We start from the raw sequence: 19,780 nt of genomic DNA, 5'->3' as shown, positions 1-19,780 counted from the left end.
TTTCACCTCTGCTGATGTGAAAGTTTAGACTTCTTTCTTCTTCTTCTTTTAAAAAAATATGCATGACGTAATCGGTTCAAATCTAAACTGACTGGGTTATTATCGATTTTCTCAAAAACTAACTGGGTCGAATCGGGTTACATTAAATTTACTATTTGGCCCGATTCAATATGAAAATCAGACCAATTATATGATCGATGTATAAGTTTTGGGTCAACCTGATCGGACCGATCCGCTTTTTTCAACACTAGTCCGTATATTCATGGTGGTTTTTGAGAAACCTAAATTTAAATATAAAATGAGAGTCCTTACTTTCTTTATATAATTAATCGATCATGAGGCGGCCCGTAAAATATTAAGACTGGACTGGAAGTCCTTACTTTAGTTGCTTTATGCCCTAACCAGCCTTGCGTATATAACTAAATATAATTATCTTATATTTTGAAGATTTTCCCTTCTTGATTTCTAGTTCTAGTCTCTCCGTTGGGTCGAACTATACCTATAAATCTATAAAATGTACAAAGCTAGAAGTTCAACAAACGCGTGTATTGAATGACAGATTCAATAGCATACTAAAATCGAGGTTTCATAGACTTGGTCGTTGTATAAGAACAATCGGGTAGATATACGAGATTATAAATGAACGATTAGATAAAGACTTTGTAGCTGTTCGATCACAGTTCACCTAATTAAAGTTCTTACGTAATGGCACTATATATTGTAGTCTGGTAGAAGTCAAAATTCAACCAAAGTATGTCAGTCTGCAGCAGGAGCAACACAGCTAAGCAAGAATGTAGAATATATCATCATCATCATCCGTTCATGGCAACATCCACATGTGGAGTTGATTTTTTATTGTGTGCGAACAATACATTGTGTACTATCTTAAACACTTATTACACTCTTTTGTATGTAAATAATGTTCTAAAAGACTAAAAGGAATATCATTACATATATAATGATGCCAAGTGAAGAAAGAGGAAGAAGAATAATTGAAGATAACACTCCATCAATATCATGTTATACCTAAAATGTTCATACAAATTTTCCAATTGTGGTCTATGGTAGGTAGTAACCCCCCTAGCTCAATCAGTGAGAGCAAAAGTGTGTTGATGACAATTATTATCTGGGTTTGGTACATGACAATTACTCTTATACTTAACAGGTATACAACCCCCCAACTTAAGAGTTCTTGAGTTCTTCAAAACCTCCCAAGTTTGAAAATTCCGGCTAACCTTAATTGCGTTGGATTTAGCTCTTTAGAGAGCACTTCCCAGTCAGCTAGGACAATACACAACCCTAGTTTGGAAGTTATTTAGAGCATCGTAATTATAACAATTTAGGCCAACATTATTTGGGTTGGGCTGATCTCAGCCATCATTACAATACAATTTTGATTTTATTTCATACAATGAGGGTTTTAATATTTATTGAAAATAAATATATTAATAATTCCATTTTGTATGAACAGAATAAGAAAATTGTCGAAATCACTCAAAAGTAAAACAATTTATTTGAGCTAAGCGTACCAATAAAAACTTTGAAAACATTAGCAAAGGATGCTTTTTTATATTTTGGTAAACATCAAAGGATGCTTTAATTGGAAGTACGGGACGAATACTCAAATCAATTTCACATTGAAAAAGAGTAAGAAATTTAACAAATTGTTAAAGCAAAATTATTTTACACTCATTTAATACTATATTTATCAAAAGAGTCAAAGTCTCCTTAAATAATAATCATGTAGATAATTTTTTAAATAATTTACTAATAATGATTGAAAAAATAATGCAAAGATATTTCTATAATAGTACAAAATCAAATCCTTAAAAATTGGAACTGAAGATAAACGATACAGATTAAAATAAAAAATAAATAATGCTACGTAAACAGTTGTCATATATTATTATTATATGATTACAATGGGGTGTGTCATATTGGCATGGGTACATTTTTATTTAGAGTTGGTTGGGTTGAATGAAAGGATTAATATTATTTAAGGTAGAAAACAAAACACCGACCCATGTTCCCTACGCGGCTGGTGCAAAGTTGGCACGCGCAGTAGAAGACCATGCAAAGTCAACACACCGACCTTCACTGCTGACTAAGTCCCAGTCAGCTCCGCATGCCCTCGCCGTTCAAACTTTCGACCCTGTCTTATTAGTACAACAATACAATATCCATTGCTTTTCCTCAACATATATTGGAAATGTTTTAAAAAATATGATATCATTAGGTGGAAAGATTACAATAATACAAAATGAATCAATGATTTTATAATTATTTATATTAATTTTCTTCTTCTTCTTATTTTATCATTATTGATCTACTTTTGTATTATTATGATTTTCAATATAACTATATATGTTATATATTTTTTTAACTATTCAGATTCAAATATATATATATATTTATATTGAAACTGCAAATTATATTATTCCCTATCATGTTTCTTCTCCTTCCTTTCAAAAACCTCGAGCCCCGAGTGAGTCTATATCTATTTTCCACTCTTTCAAACTTTCAACGTTCAACGTTCAAAACAATAACCCTAGCACACGCACACAACCAAACGAAACCAAATACTGAAAGCAAACCTTCATTATTTTTTATTAATTTTTATGCTTTGTTTGAAACATTCTCTATAAACTATTCATTCCTCTTACCTAGCTTTGACCCGCGTACCACACACCAAGCACCTCTCCATCTATCCTTGTATATATAAAACAAGCCACAAGACCTTGTTTCCCTCATAACATATCCTTCATCATTACATAACACATATTCATATATATCTACCCAAAACATTAAACACACAGGAACGAACAATCAAAGACAAATAGCAAAATGGTTTTGTCATGGACAAAAGGGAGAGTTTTCCGCCGTGGCCGAAAAGGGATTAAAGAATTGAATTCCGGTGGTGATTTGGAGGTGGAGGTTGCGATGCCCACCCATTTCCGGTGCCCGGTCACTCTGGACTTGATGAAAGACCCGGTGACACTGTCCACGGGTATAACCTACGACAGAGACAGCATCGAGAAGTGGTTCGAGGCAGGGAACCACACGTGCCCGGTTACCAAGAGGGACCTCGCCAGCTTCGACATGATCCCAAACCATGCCCTTCGTAGGATGATTCAGGATTGGTGCGTCGAGCACCGTTCATTCGGGGTCGAAAGGATCCCCACTCCTCGGATACCCGTCACTCCGTACGAGGTTTCTGACACGTGCACGAGGATCATGTTGGCTTCTCAAAACGGGGACGAAAACAGGTGCCGTGAATTGGTGCATAAGATAAAGGCTTGGGGGAAAGAGAGTGAGAGGAACAAGAGGTGCATAGTTGCCAACGGTGCTCCACTTGTTCTGGCCAGTGCCTTTGATTCTTTCTCACGTGGCTCGGTTGAGAAAAACGTGGTCGTTTTGGAGGAGATCTTAGGGGTGTTGACATGGATGCGCCCTATTGGGGAAGAGGGTAGATCCATGTTGGGGTCAGCACCTTCTATGAGTTGCATGGTTTGGTTCCTAAATGGTAAACAAATCTCCGCAAGGCAAAATGCTGCTTTGTTGCTCAAGGAAATGCCTATTGAGGCATTGGCAAAAACTGAAGGGGTTGTTGAAGGTTTGGTTAACATGATTAGGGAGCCTATTGGACCTTCTGTTACCAAGTCATGCTTGTTAATGATTTTTCACTTGGTTTCCTCATCAGAGAATAAAGACTTAATCTCACAAAGATTTGTGGAATTGGGTTTGGCTTCGCTCGTGCTTGAGGCTATTGTTGATGCTGAAAGAGGGATCTGCGAGAAAGGTTTGGGGGTGTTGGATTGCATTTGTGAGCGAAAACAAGGGATGGAAATAGCAAAGTCAAATGCTCTGATTTTGCCTCTTGTTATTAAGAAGCTTTTGAGGGTGTCCGAGTTGAGTTCTACTTTTGCAGTCTCTATTCTTTGGAAGCTATGTGACAAGACCGACGAAAGGATCTTGATTGAGGCACTTCAAGTGGGTGCCTTTCAGAAACTTCTTGTTCTGTTGCAGGTGGGTTGTGGTGAGGACACAAAGGAGAAGGCTACCGAGTTGTTGAGGTTGTTGAATGGTTACAGGAGCAAAGCAGATTGTGTTGATTCCTCATTGGATTTCAAGCACCTTAAGAAGCCCTTCTGATTGATCCATGAGGATGATATTTAATTTCCCTTTTTTTCTTCTTTTTTTGTATAGGTCATTTCATAGAAACAGACACAATACACTATTGTACGAAGACACATGTACAGTAACGTACAAAAGATACAAATTGTATTTCTAACATTCAATTGAAGTTTTGAAATTCATTTTTCTGAAATTTGAGATATGAGACATCCAAAGATGCTACAAGGTTGTCATGTTTAGCTTTTTGACACTTCAAATTCACATATTCGGAACTATAATTACAGTAAAAAAAGAAAATTGTTTCGGTGGATTTTGCAAACGGGAGATTAATTGTCGTTGAGGAATCAAGTGTCCGTTGAGGAATTCCGAAAGCAACTACAACGAAATTGATAAATTATAGCTAGCAATCTAAGATATTTGATCCAAAGGAAGATATAGGGTAGCTGGGGGTTAGAGTAAACAAATAATTGGAAGCAGACATACAAATAAACTATTAAGAGACAAAAATATAATTTTCTTCTTCTTCTAACAAACAGATTATGTAGGTCTGGGGAAAAAAAGACGAGCGTGTAGATCAGTTAGGGGCTGATTTTCCTAGAAATTCTGGGAAAGTGAAATGGGGGTAAATTTGTTTCCAACATTTGGTCAGAGGAAACTGAAAAAAAATTTAGAAAATTTTTTTTTCCATCATTTCATTTTACATATCATATTCCCAATTCCGAAATGAAAATATTATAATATTTTTATTTTCTCATAGTACAATTAACCCAATAATTTTGAAAAAAAATTAGACCTACCAAATACTTTTTCTTAACTTATCTGAGAAAAAAATTTCTCACCATATTTCTGAAAATTTATTTTTTCAGATAAAAAAAATATCGCCTTTACTAAACTTCAGAATGAAGGAAGTACAATTTGGCTCAATAGGAAAAGAGACAACTAATTATGACTTGGTCTTAAAATAGTTGGGTTGGAGGTGGATTCTCAGTCCAACTTGGTTGCAGAATGCCAGAGTGGATATTAAAGTCCAATGAAGAAGGCACGAACTATGGTCAAATAAGATCACGGCACACGTGCTTATGGTATGGTTGAGCTGAAGTATATGCCTTGGTCTGGGCTTGACCTGGTTTACAAGCCTTACTGTAAGCTCATGTTACCGAGATAGAAGTTTGTGGCCTAGCCCATTAGCTTCCTTCAACCTTATTTATAACTAAAACAACTATAACATGTATCCGAAAAAAAAAAAAAAAAAACAACTATAACAGCCAAAGTTCACAAAAAAAAGAGTTTGCACGTAATGTATGTGCACAGTTTTAATCATTTTAAAAAATTATAAAAATATTATTTAAATTTTTTTTTTTTTTTTTGGTACATATTATTATTTAAAATTTTACATGTGAGCTACTTGCATGCGAACCTTGGATCCCATTGTATTGGGAGTATCCAAACTGGCGTGGACTAACTCAAGTTGCTTAAAATAAAATCCGTCAGGGAAGTGAGTTCCACCTTCATAGTGGAAATTAGGGGAGTCAAGGGTCTCTGAAAAAATTATAAATCTCACATGATTATTTAGATACGTAGTATTGCTTTCTTTGAATTAATATTACAAGGATTGTTATAAAAATGTTATATGGTTTCCAAAAAGTCTTGAAAAATTTAGGTGAGTATTTAACAAAAGAGCTGTGCTACTTGCATATGTAGTAAGCAAGAACCTCACAGTTGGAGTATTTTAATAGTTTCAGTAGTAACTCTCTCTCTCTTTTGGAAGCACTGAGCGAAATTTAAAATATTGATGCGTGTTACATACATATTTGCTTCTTCGTTTTTGCAAATATATTTCCCGTAAAAAAATTACATGTTTTCCCAAATATTGAAATATTATGTGACCGCTTACAATTATAGTTCAGGATGTGTCACTAATGATAGTGAAGTCCTTTTAATGATCTGACAACAATAAGCAGGTAATAATGAAAATTTCACATTTATAAAGTATTAAATTTAAATGTAATTATTCTCTTCCTATACCAGCTCTTGGTTCATCGCAGTTGTAAAACAAAATCACATTTAAGTAAAGCCACTCCAACCACGAGATGTGGCCATTTCTGCAAATTGTATCTATATGAGTTTGAAACTCATTAAAAGTATCTTGTAACCAGAATTAAATTGATGGCATTAGTAATACACTCAAAATGTAAAAAGAAGTTAAAAAGGCCAGGATGAGGGGCTTCCCAATTGTATTCATCATTTTACGAATTAATCAGTGCTAATATAAATGTTCTAAATTACAATTTATTAATTATTGACGTCTTAAGGGAAAAAATAACAATAAACAACACGTGAACTAAGAACAACTTAAAATGTTGACTATAACAAATCCGAGATCGGTCACTAAAACTTTGTTGACTTTATAGAATGCCCCCTTTTAATGCTTCCCACTAAGAACATTTCCCCCCTCCCTGTCACTCTAATTGTATATATTAATTATTTGAAAAGACTTCTTGCTTCAAATAAGAAAGAACTACAACTAAAACCATCTTCATCTTATGATGAAATAAGCACGAAAATTACAAATTTAATAAAATATCATATTAAAAATTTAAAAGAGATAGATTCTCGCAACTTGCTTATGGAAGTCAATGAATGATATGTATCATGCATGTGAGTTCTTACCTTACCGGGTCTCAAGCGGGATTTTTTACTTCCTCTTTGGGCATAGGAATCTTGTGTGCATGTCGTGCATGCAATTTGCAACCCCTACCATAGAAAATGCTATTCGTATTGCAGAAAGAACACTAGAATACTCATCCACAAGTTAAAAAAAAAAAACCCACCATCAGTGAAAACCTTCCCCACAAGCCCAAAACTCAAGTAACGTGGCCGGTACTGTTGACTTTCTTCAATCTCCATTCATTGCTCAGAAAAGTCACAACATTAAACAATCAAATTAAAATGATCTCGAAACCTGCACATATATATAAAAATGGATCGCTTCAAAGCTAAGTGACCACCACATTTGAGTTATGAATACTCCACCAAAGAAGAAGAAACCGATAAATCTTTTTCATTTTCCAATGGATTCACATAATCCAAAAACCAATCTCCTCTTCATTTCCCTCCTTTTATTCACAAACCTCCTCACATTGTTCTTTTCCTCCACCTTCTATTCCTCCTCATGCAATCCCAATTTCTCAACCACCACCGCCGCCGCCGTATCCTCCGCCGCCGAAGACAAAAACCTACCACCGGAATTCCTGGCTTCCACGTCAGGACAGCGGCTCCCGCTGGGCTTCAACAAGAACTTCGACTCCGACACCATCAACCCTGCCGCCGGCAAATCCTGCGCCCTCTTCCCCGCCGAGATCCGCCGCTATATGTCCTACGATGTCAACGGTTCTTGCCCTGACGACGAGGTTCTTGCACAGAAGCTCCTCCTCAAGGGTTGCGAGCCGCTCCCGCGCCGCCGCTGTCGGCCGGCGGCGCAGTCTGACTACCCTCCGCCGTTCCCCCTCCCAAAAAGCCAGTGGACCACCCCCTCCGACCGGTCCGTCGTGTGGACCGCTTACACGTGCAAATCGTACGCGTGCCTCATCAACCGGAAGAACCAGAAGAGCTTCGACGACTGCAAGGACTGCTTCGATCTCCATTTCCGCGAGAAGAACCGTTGGATGCACCACAAATCGGAAGGACTCGATTTAAGCATCGACGACGTTATGGCGACCCGAAAACCCGGTACGATTCGGATCGGGTTGGACATAGGGGGCGGAGTGGCTACATTCGCGGTTAGAATGAGAGAAAGGAACGTGACGATCGTGACGACGTCGTTGAACTTAAATGGGCCTTTCAACAGCTTCATAGCAGCTCGAGGGGTTGTGCCTTTATACATGAGCATATCTCAGAGGCTTCCGTTTTTCGATAACACGTTGGATATCGTTCATTCGATGCATGTTTTGAGTAATTGGATTCCTGAGACGTTGCTTCAGTTTTTGTTGTTTGATGTGTATAGGGTTTTGAGGCCCGGTGGGTTGTTTTGGTTGGACCATTTTTTCTGTGTTGGGGATCAGTTAGAGAAGGTTTATGGGCCCATGATTCAGAATGTTGGGTTCAAGAAGGTTAAGTGGGTCACTGGGAGGAAACTTGATAGGTCACCTGACCTTAAGGAAATGTACCTCTCTGCTTTGTTGGAGAAGCCATCCAAGAACTCTTGGTGACTTCTTTTTCATTTTTCATTTTTTTACCTTTAATTTGTTGTTCTCCTCCTTTTCTGGTCATTTCATGTTTTGAGTATTCTTTCTCAAGCACAATCCAAGGCACTGAGTTTGTCTAATCTCTCTTTCTGGTTCACTTCTTTTAACTTAGTTGACTCATGATTTAGATTTTACTCTCCAAAACAGCTTTTATTGCTCCCCATAAAAAAAAAAAAACGAATGATTTGTCTCAACTTTGTTGACTTTTTTTAATATATATATATATTGTGAATAAGTCCGGGCAAGGATGCCATATTAAACACCTTGTGATGTACTGATAGACACCTTCAAATAAGATTACAGGAGAGTGTTACATGACCCTCATATCTAATTTCAAAATTATATATCAGAGGGAATATGGTTTCTCGTGTAAGGTAAATTGTTTTATGCAATACATAAAAAGATAAATGGGATTCATTACAAAATAAATAAATAAGTGTATCTCATTCACTTTTTTATGTGTTGCATGAAATAAATTGTTTCATATAACACGAGAAACTATATCCCTTATATTGAATTAGTTTCTAGCTTTCTTTAATTATATTGTTATTGAAAATGGGGTTATTTGAAGTTAATTTAATTTAATTTTTCGTATTTCTTCTATATATGATCAATTAGTTTCTTCTGGATCTGATTTTTATCTTAAACGTGAGAACCTTGCTACACTTATAATTTAGATTCTTCTATTAGTTTCCATTTTAATAGCTAGATGACAGGTAAAACCAATATTATTCAAAACTTTTTTTTTCTTTCAAAAAACAAATTATGATATATAATACATAAATCCCTATCATGTGAAATATTCAAGTCTTACATGATTATTCTCTCTATTCTTAAAAGCATATGTCTCGTATTGTTAATTTTTATTAACAGAAAGTTTCACAAAGCTATTTAAATATATTAGAAGGCAAGAGGTGGGAGTAGTGCTCTGTTTATTTTGTTAAGGTAACTGTTTTTTTTGTCAAATATGACTTTCAAAATTGACGATAATTAATAAACCGATCATCTCTCTATTTTTCAAATAATAAATCCGTATACAATGTATAGCATTTGCTGAAGCCAATTTAGTTTTTAGATGAAAAACTAAACCCAAACTTTATAAATAAAATATTTTATGCTTATAAGCTAAATTAATCTTCATAGTAAGTATCAAGACATATTTTTAAAGAGAGTTATTAATGTAATGGAATAACAACTCTTTTTCTTATTTCTTATAAAAAAATAATTACCTTAATTTTGGTTCAAACGCTGAGTCAATCACTTAGTGTGGTTCTTTTCTCATGCTTTTTCTTTTGTGGGTTCTTTTTCCATTTCTCAGGCTTAAAAGAAGGGAAGTGATTCTTTTTTTATTTTATTTTTTTCTTCCGAATTTCTTAGTGGGCTTAATTGGACTGGCCCATTATGACTTACCCAAAGAATTTTCTTCTTCTCTCAGAGTCTCACTGTCCTGTGTGTGTACAACCCCAAAAAACAACTACAAGTCAACAATTTTCAATCACATTTTAGTTTTTCCTTTCTATGCTGAAATCGAGAACATCAACTTTGGACTCATCCCAGAAAAAAAAAAAAAAACCTTGTCTATATGTCTCTTCTTCTTCCTTTAAGCCTTTTCTTTTTCCCTCCCTGTATTGTATTCTGCCATATAATGTCCAGTACACTGCATATGTTGTGCATGAGATGGCTGCGCTATTGGTTCTTCCATGTATTGGTGTTTCTCATCAAAATTCACTCTCTTTTTCTCATGGGAATGTGTTTGCAAGGTAAATCGAAATCTTAAAATTTGTATCTATGTTTCAATTGTTGCTAGCAGAATGCATACTATGGGTAATAGAAATAGGTTAGCTCATTAATGTTCCATGGATGCTAGGCATGCAGAAGAATTAGTGTTGCATTAGCTGGATTAATCATTTTTATTTTTTTTGGAAAATTCAGGGTATTATGAAAAATGGAAACTTTGTCTATTTAGGTTTGGGATTGTCAGAGACTTAGAAACCTATTTCATTAATACTAGACTGGTAAATATTGAAGTTTAGTGTGTGTGTGTGTGTGTGTGTGTGTGTGTGTGTGTTTTGAATAAAGATGGAAGTCTCTCTGTTGGCTTCCTCTGATAAGGTTGAAATTGGCTGAGAAAATCATCATAAACCCCTAGGTATTTTTGTCTATTGTTAGACTTGGTGGTTACATTCAGATGTGTCACCTTTTTTCCTTATACTCTCTATCTAAATAAATATTTACATCAGTGAAATGGCTCATTCTGGATTTTATAATATCTTTCTAAGGAAGGATAGTAATTGTGGTCATAAAGATGAATCATAATTCTGCTATTGACAATTTTTGTTGATTCACGAGACTGACCAATGTCATTGAAAAATAAACACCTGTCCTGCATTTCACAAATGAAGTTGAGCACAAATGCATCGGTTTCATCTGTGTAGTCTTCGCTGTATTTGTTTGTCGTACTTCACTGCTTGTATGAACTCATTCTAGATCAGAAAGCAAGCATCCTTTTGGAACGGTCGAATTCTAGGGTAACCCTATCTTCATAAATAAACACCTGTCCTAGCATTTCAAAAATAAGAAAAAGAAGTTGAGTGCATACACTTCGGTTTCGTGTGTGGAGTCTTTGCTGTATTTATTTGTCTTCACTTAATATATGAACTCATTCTAGATCAGAAAGTAAGCATTCTATTGGAACGCTTTATTTCTAAGGTAACCCTTTCTTCACAAATAAACACTTGTCCTAGCATTTCAAAAATAAGAAAAAACAAGTTGAGCGCAAACGCTTCGGTTTCGTCTGTGGAGTCTTTGCTGTATTTATTTGTCTTCACTTAGTATATGAACTCATTCTATATCAGAAAGTAAGCATCCTAACATAACGGCTGAATTCTAGGTAACTCTTTCTTCCTTTCTCCTTTGCTTCTTGTCTACCAGATTCATCATCAAATTGAATCTAAAAATCCTCCTTAAACATCTTCTCATTCTGAAATATAAAACTAATTTTCAATTTTGATATGCATGTAGGAAAAGATGAGTGTTTCTTCCTCCAGAGAAGGTAACAAGGTATGTTGACCAGAAAAATTTTACCTGTACATTTTCTACATGTTAAATTAAGCAGTATTTAGAAAATACATAATATTTTTTGGTTTCTTAGTCATTCTTTTTGAGAGGGTGAGTCTGGAGTAGTGGCAAAGCTACTCCAAGGTGATCGAGAGGTCACAGATTCGAATTCAAGAAAAAACCTCTTTGCATAATGCAAAACGTACAAGGATTTCCTTCACCCCTACCCTCACAAGTCGGGGTTTCATAGGGAGTGATTTCTTAATCATTCTTTCTACATTTCCCTTTTAACAAAATTTCTGTAAATAGAATCTGGTGAGAAGACAAATTGTTATTTTGATAAGTGTAAGCTCTTTTACCCTCTATGTAAATTCGTTGTTTATGGTTAGTTCTTCTCATCAAGAATTTATAAAGCACATACTATTTCTGTTGCCTGGTAAACCATAAAAAAAGGCGAACCATATCAATCCTATTTTAGTTTTTTTTTTAAATGCAATTAAATTAATGTTTAGTCAAAGAAGCGGCTAGGAATGACCAAAATACTGAAGATTTGGTTTCTGTGTTTTATATGCTTCAAAATCAAGATTAAATTAGTAAAATTGAAAGAAACCTGGAAATGGATGAGTCTCAGAGATAACAAAACCGTAAGAGTTCTTAATTAGTTGGCTAATATAATTTTTCATGCATTTGGTCGAAATGATAACCGCACAATTTTTAATTTTTTGACTTTGGTTACAGTTTATCTTTTGTTGCATTTGAATAAGGAACACTCGCAAGCATAGATAGAAAGTATTATTGAAATTAAACATCTTTAATCATGAGCTACTTTGCTGTATAGATTTCATTGAACCTGATCTTTTTTGACTTCTAGGTTGCTTTACACTCTTTTTATTCATCTTTATATGATTTTACGCAGAACATTTGTTGCGTGAAATAAACTACTACAATCATATCTTATTGTATCTTTGAAAATCTTAAAGATTTTCGTCATTTTGGTTCTGCTTGCATTAATATCTTCATACAGTCAATTATGTTTGAAGCCAGAGTGCTAAGCCACTAAATCGAACTAATTTCTTTCCAAACTCACCCTGTAAACATACTTAATTCTCTAGCTATAGTTGTTGTCTTGTTCTGCTTTAAACCACAAGGAGTTCTGGCATTTAATATCATTCAAGATCATATTTACTTATATTAACTGAAGAAGCAAGTAGCAATAGGAAATACGGTATCAATTTTGGTTGGCCTATAATTTAGAAATAATAGATTATCTTTATTTGTTACTGCCTCATATGTACTGGTTTTTGCTTTCGCAACGGTGCAAGGAAATACGGAAAAACGACAAAGTGGGTTTGAACACATTGATGCATCAAAATGTGATGACGTCCTTTTCGAACCACAATGTGCCAGAATTTATGCTGGACGGCCGCCTTTTGGGGGAAAAGGAAAATAAAAATAAAATAACTGATGAAAATTAACAAGGAGATGGAAGGATAAACAGTGATGAGATTAACATTGGTTTCTTTCTGTAACTTTCAGTATAAACTTACCTGACGTGGTTTACTTTGTAGGATGAGCAAGAGGCCCAATCTGAAGCCTGCAAGCCAAGGTGGCTTGAGGATTTTCTGGAAAATACTTTCTTTGACTCATGTACAGCTCATCCATGTCGTAGGAATGAGCTAAATAAATACTGTATAAACTGCAATATGTCACTTTGCCAATATTGTGTATCATCAGGTCCTCATCGCCATCACAAGATACTTAAAATCTATAGACATGTTTACAAAGATGTCGTCTCCCTTGCTGCTATGGAAAAATATGTTGACTGCTCACAAATCCAGGTACGATATGATATCTTACCTTTGACTTAAAGTTCTGGCTAAATATTTTATGTTTAGCATTCAAAACTTATGTGATTCAGTGCACATTTCTGTGTTTTTGTGAATTTGTTTGCTAATCTAATATTAGTTGATTATATCCCCATGGAGAAGTTGTAGGAGATCATGATCTCTTCTAAGTCTTGATTGTGTATCTTGTGAAATGCAACAAAAAAACAGGTTACGGGCATAGCGGAAAATGGTTTAAATGCATTATTGATTTTCCTTTTTGTTCTGTTATTAAGTGATACTCTTTCATAGCATAACTTGACTAGCTTTACCTCAAAGTGATTATTGTTAGTGCTATATAAAATATTTCATTTTTTTTGTGTTATTTGACCTTGAAATAAATTTGAGATCAATGATTATAAACAATTTGGATCAATACAGTAGTGGCATGAAAAGTTGTAACAGAGATATAATAATGCGCTGTAAAATGAATAAATGTTTTTCTAATTGTGTGCTAGATTTTCTAGCTTATATTCTCCTGTGGTGATCATTCCCAAGGCTATTCCATTACTTGTCTTTGCCCTGTTTTCTTCCATGGAATATCAGCTAAAATAAAACCAGATCAGTTGGTCACATTAGCAAAATAAGTGTTCAAATCAAATCACATATCTAAAATATTCTGATGGAAAAACTAGTACAAAATTTTGCATTCTTTATTGTTAATTAGACAACCTAGTATTAACTCTATCTCTCTAAGTGGTGTGTATGTCTCAATACACCTTAACTATCCTTACTGTAGTTTTGTATGCCTAAAAAATTTAAATATTGGGTTCAGAAAATTGATTCTTCTCAACCAAATTCTTTACTATGTGTCTGGATTTGATCCCTCTTTGGTTGCAGCCCTACAAATGCAACAAGCGACTAGTTATTTCTCTGAATCCTCTCCCGCACTGTGGTTCAGCATTAAATAATGAGGCAACATGCAACATCTGCAGTAGAAAGTTGACTGAACCCGATTTATATCGCTACTGCTCTATTTCTTGCAAGGTGATGACTATAATTTGACAATCACAAGCTCACAACAGTTTGTTGTCCCCCTCATCACACTCCTACTATTTATTTGAGCTTTATAGTTTGTATTTCTTGACTTTTCTTAATCTGAACTTTCAGGTCAAAGCTTTTTTAAGAAAGCCTGATGATTCAGTTCCTCCCTTTATTTCCATCCAGAGTCCTCCTCAGGAAAAACAGGAGGAAACTTCTCCTCCCTTTATTTCCATCAAGAGTCCTCCTCAGGAAACACAGGATGAAACTTCTGCCTTTATTCCCATCAAGTTTCCTCCTGAGGAAACACAGGAGGAAACTTCTCCTTTTATTTCCATCCAGAGCCCTCCTCAGGAAACACAGGAGGTAACTTCTGAACCCCCAAAGCGAAAAAGGAAAAGAAAGGGAACACCCCGCAGAGCTCCCTTCTTCTAAGAGCCTCAAGTTGGTCACTTATCCTTAGATGGTTTCAATATGCAGGAGTGGAAGAAGTTACTTCATAAAGTTTGTGTAATCAAGACGGTGAATGTATTAGTCATGTTGTCATGAAGAACTGAAATATTCTAAATTCTTGTCTTTCGTGGCTTGTAATTCCTTATTATCATGGGACACTACATCATGATGTTTTATATCATATCCAGCTTTGTTGTTTTGTTATTGGTGCTTTTTATTTTGGGTGGGGTGTTTGATAATTGAAACCAGAGAATCAACGGTAATAAATTATCCTTCTGACACTTAGGACCTGTAGTGCACTCTTAACACCCTGTATAATAACATCACTAGTTATGTTTGCATATGATGGTTACAGTGCTCTTGCATTTTAAAGAAATAGAATGTGAGTTGACCGAATGATTGAGTAGACTTAAAAGTCTTACGATTTCACAATTTTGAAAAAATTAGTTAAGGTCGAGAAAATAATAGAGATGTGGTCATGGTAATCTCAGATACTTCTTAGATGTAGTTTTGTTGAGGTAATGGGAAATGTTGGAACACGTTTTGCTTCATGTTTGATGGAATCAAAGCGAGTTTAGTGATCAGTTTCCTTTTATTATTGTGAAAACTTGAGGTTGATCCTAGTACAAAGCTTATTTGCTTATCATTTTTTCTGCCCTTATTATGTACATGGATACATACCCATTTGGTACTGATTTGATAAGATTGAAATTCTCTGTGATCGGATATAAAGTGCCTACAATCGACACAAGCATGCTAGTCTTTCTGCACGAGCTTTGCCTACTTTTTGGCTCCCTTAATACTGCATTTTTGTGTACATGTGTGTGGGACATCAATTGACATCTTCATCCTTTTAAGGTCAATTAGAAAAGGCTTCCACAACGAGAATAGAAAAAATGATCTTGGAAAAGTAGCTTCTTGTAATGAGTTCGAGAGTGCTTGATTTGGATTAGTTGGGTAATCACAATAAATATATCCAAAAACATAAAAACTTCCCAAGATGGAAACACGAGGATTTGTCCAGTCAACTTTTTAGTTAGGTGGAAATGCCAATACCAAGAATGTGTTTGGGTGAGCATTTACAAACTTGATCTTGGATGGTTTTAGTTTGATAAAATTGATTTTGATTAAAATTGAATTCAAAGTGAAATTGATTAATGTTTGGATACTTGTCTGAAATTAATCTTGATAGAATAAATCTTTTCACGAAATATTTAACTCAACATAAAAGCTTCATTTTATCACTTAACAGTCGAAATAGGTTTAGCGACAAAAGCAATTTAGGACGAAACATAAAAATAATAAATAAAATCACGTTTTGTTGAACTAAACAGGAGTTTGAAGCATCCCTACATAAATTCAAACATTCTAGGCTTCCACTCTAAAACAAATTTAGCACCATGCCAATTTCCTTGACCGAAAGGGTTGAACTAAACTTTGATCACTGACTTTGAGGAGCAATTATCCATGAATATCACACTGGGAGTAATATCACACTGGATTTTCAACCTTCAAGATCTGGACCGTTAATATATTGGGCCTCTAATATTGATCCATAACGGTAAAGTCTCATCTTCATTACTATTTATTTTTATTTTTTTTGGATATTATTACTATTTATTTTTATCTTAATAAAAATAAAAATACAAATTCACATGTAGTTAGTAATACATGTAAAGACTTATTTCAATCTTCATGAGTGAAAGAGTTTTTTAAAAAGTTTAAAAGATTGTCTTCTATAATATAACTCATACTAATTAAAAAAAAATAACTCATACCAAGAAAAGGAAATTAGAATTTCTCCAAATCTAATGCCATCTGATGATTCATATTTTTTTAGAACGAATTATAATACAAAGGGGATTTCCTACTTTGGTGTGTTTAAGTTTTTTTTTTTTGTAAAACTATCATTATTAATTACTTATTTAAAAATTTAAATATAAATACAAAAAAATAGAATTGTAAACATTTTATGAGACTAGTTTAAAAATTTAAAGATAAATAAAAAAATAAATTATGAATACTGCTTAGTGCTTACTCTTCAACTACAATTATAAATATTTGTCAAATTTTCATTATATAATAAAAAATTACTTCCACAAATTTTTATAATTATTTAAATACTAGCCAATACACGTAATGTAGAGAAATTGGAATCAATTTCTAAGATGCATTATCAATGCAACGATGTTGGGTCTATTTTGTGGACTAAGCACCACACTTTATTCACTGAAGAACACTCACCAACGTCAACAACACCATGCGTGATTGCGTGAACTGGTCCCTCTTGCAAAGACTATGACTGATTCATCCCCTATTGCAAGACTATGATAGTGACCCTTCTTTCGTTCACAAGATTGCTGTTTTGCTAGCTGTCTCTTTGCGACATTTATCTTCAACCTTACTATAACTTAAAAAGTTTTGCGACATTTATAATATTTACGTGAATATAATTTTAAGTAACAAATGACTATATTCAGAGCAATGCTACAACTGATAACACATCAGTCAAATGCTGTAAACTTAGCGGGGCCATGCAGAAATTTACTTGAAAAAGGGTATTCTGATATATATTAGAATTGTAAATAATGTGTACAAGAGATTCTCTATTTATAGAGAATATGTGACCTACTTTTAACCTAAAGGCCTTGGCCCAATACAACAAAGGGCTTGGCCCAATACAACAATAAACTAAATAATAACTAAATCAATATTATTTACAACACTCCCCCTCAAGTTGAGGAATAGATATTTATCATTCCCAGCTTGCTAGTAAGTTCTTGAAATCTGTCTGAAGGAAGCCCCTTTGTTAATAGATCAGCTAATTGACGCCCAGTGGGAATGTATGGAGTGGTAACCAACCCGCTATCAAGTTTCTCTTTGATGAAATGGCGGTCGACCTCAATATGTTTAGTCCGATCATGTTGAACTGGATTATGAGCTATACAAATAGCGGACTTATTATCACATAGCAGCTTCATAGGTCCCTCACATTTTATTTTGAGATCATCAAGTACAATTTCCAGCCACAGTAACTCACAAATGCCTTGAGCCATAGCTCGAAATCCAGCTTCTGCACTTGATCTGGCAACCACATCTTGTTTCTTACTTCTCCATGTCACCAAGTTACCGCAAAGAAACATGCAATAACCAGTGGTAGAACGACGGTCAGTCATGGATCCAGCATAATCAGCATCTGTGTAGACTTCTAAAGATAGATTGCCATCACGTCGGAATAACAATCCTTTACCAGGAGTACCTTTAAGATACTGAAGAATTCTCTCTACAGCCTGCATGTGTTTTTCCTTTGGATTGTGCATAAACTGACTGACAACACTAACAGCATAAGCTAGGTCTGGTCTAGTATGGGCCAGATATATCAATTTCCCAACTAGCCGTTGATATTGTCCTTTATCAACTGGAGGACTCTCTTCTTCATAGCCCATCTTGTGATTCTGCTCAATAGGAGTATTAGAGGGTTTACACCCGAGCTTTCCTGCTTCTTTGAGAAGATCAAGAACATATTTCCTTTGGCTGATAAAAATTCCTTTGCTTGAATGAGCTACTTCTATCCCTAGGAAATATCTCAGTTTTCCAAGGTCTTTGACTTCGAACTCAGAGGCAAGCCGTGTCTGCAGAATCTGTCTCTCCACAAAATCATTACCTGTGATAATAATATCATCAACATATACAAGGAGCACAGTAAGCTTCCCGTTTTGGGAGTGCTTGAAGAAAAGAGTGTGATCTCCTTGACTCTGTCTATATCCTAAGGTCATCATAACCTTAGTAAACCTCCCAAACCAAGCACGAGGTGATTGCTTCAATCCATACAAGGCCTTTTTTAATCGACAAACTTTATTTTCCCCCTTCACAGAATCAAAACCAGGCGGGATTTCCATGTAGACTTCTTCTTCTAACTCACCATTGAGGAAAGCATTTTTCACATCAAATTGATTTATATCCCAATTGTAATGGGCAGCAAGGGACAACAAGATTCTCACTGTATTCATTTTTGCAACTGGAGCAAAGGTTTCTTCATAATCAATGCCATAGGTTTGAGTGTAACCTTTGGCGACTAATCGAGCCTTGTATCTCTCAAGAGTGCCATCAGAATTATATTTTAGGGTATAAACCCATCTGCACCCTACTGCTTTCTTTCCGTTGGGTCTATCAATAACCTCCCATGTTTTATTTTTCTCCAATGCATTCATCTCTTCTTGCATGGCTTGAGCCCAATTCCCATCTCTCAAAGCTTCATGTACTGATTTTGGGATTGAAGTAGAATCTAGTGCTGAAACAAAGCTTTTGTGCTGCACAGAAAGATTAGCAGAGGAAACAAAATGGGAGATAGGGTATTGAGTACAAGAGGGACAGGAAGAACAAGATTTCTTGGAACAAGATCTTTTTCCTTTTGTTAAAGCAATGGGTAAATCATCAGAAGCAGTAGTAATGGGTAAGTCATCAGAAGTATCATGATCAGAAATATGAGATTCAGGACTTACCAGTGGTTCAGACAATTGAGGTTGCTGTTGAGGCAATGTGGGCTGTTTCCTTCTTTGATATACCAATTCAGGTGTTACAATCTTCCGTATCTCTTGTGTACTTGATGTATCAGTCATCGGAGGATCAGTCACAGACACATTAGGAACAGGAACAAGAGGAAGAAACACTGACACAGGTGAAGGAGTAGACACTGAAGTTTCAAAGAAGGAAGGTGATGAGTCTTCTGGTGAATCATTCTCCCCCTGAAGATGAGGACCTTGGAAAAAGGACTCAGATTCCTGAAATGTAACATCCATAGAAACAAAAAATTTCCGACTTCCAGGGTGATAACACTTGTAGCCCTTCTTATCAGGAGCATATCCAAGGAAGACACATTTAAAAGCCCTAGGATCCAACTTACTGCGATGCTGTTTATGAATATGAACAAAGACAACACATCCAAACACTCGAGGAGGAAGACTTTGCAAAGTTGGAATAGAAGAAAAAAAGGAAGTCATGGAATGAATAGGACTTACATGATCGAGA

General features: G+C 35.2%; 3 protein-coding genes across 3 annotated transcripts; all 3 read left to right on the top strand.

Annotated features, from left to right (window-relative positions):
* Positions 1–2,785: 2,785 nt before the first annotated feature.
* On the top strand, positions 2,786–4,229 carry LOC133293452 (U-box domain-containing protein 21-like). Its single transcript, XM_061492035.1, has one exon. The coding sequence runs from the start codon at positions 2,845–2,847 to the stop codon at positions 4,150–4,152; it is 1,308 nt and encodes a 435-aa protein (XP_061348019.1). The 5' UTR covers positions 2,786–2,844; the 3' UTR covers positions 4,153–4,229.
* A 2,976-nt stretch (positions 4,230–7,205) lies between these two features.
* On the top strand, positions 7,206–8,342 carry LOC133292578 (probable methyltransferase At1g29790). Its single transcript, XM_061491007.1, has one exon. The coding sequence runs from the start codon at positions 7,206–7,208 to the stop codon at positions 8,340–8,342; it is 1,137 nt and encodes a 378-aa protein (XP_061346991.1).
* Positions 8,343–9,921: 1,579 nt separating this feature from the next.
* LOC133293311 (protein RGF1 INDUCIBLE TRANSCRIPTION FACTOR 1-like) lies at positions 9,922–14,935 on the top strand. The gene is made up of 5 exons (XM_061491862.1): positions 9,922–10,138; positions 11,400–11,438; positions 13,004–13,273; positions 14,159–14,305; positions 14,429–14,935. The coding sequence occupies exons 1-5, from the start codon at positions 10,079–10,081 to the stop codon at positions 14,732–14,734; spliced, it is 822 nt and encodes a 273-aa protein (XP_061347846.1). The 5' UTR covers positions 9,922–10,078; the 3' UTR covers positions 14,735–14,935.
* Positions 14,936–19,780: the final 4,845 nt, after the last annotated feature.

This window comes from Gastrolobium bilobum, unplaced genomic scaffold, assembly GCF_033153095.1.
Source record: "Gastrolobium bilobum isolate Gb01-03AN ecotype WA unplaced genomic scaffold, APGP_CSIRO_Gbil_v1 utg909, whole genome shotgun sequence".
NCBI classification, from domain to species: domain Eukaryota; kingdom Viridiplantae; phylum Streptophyta; class Magnoliopsida; order Fabales; family Fabaceae; genus Gastrolobium; species Gastrolobium bilobum.
This window is presented reverse-complemented; position numbering and strand designations above follow the sequence as displayed.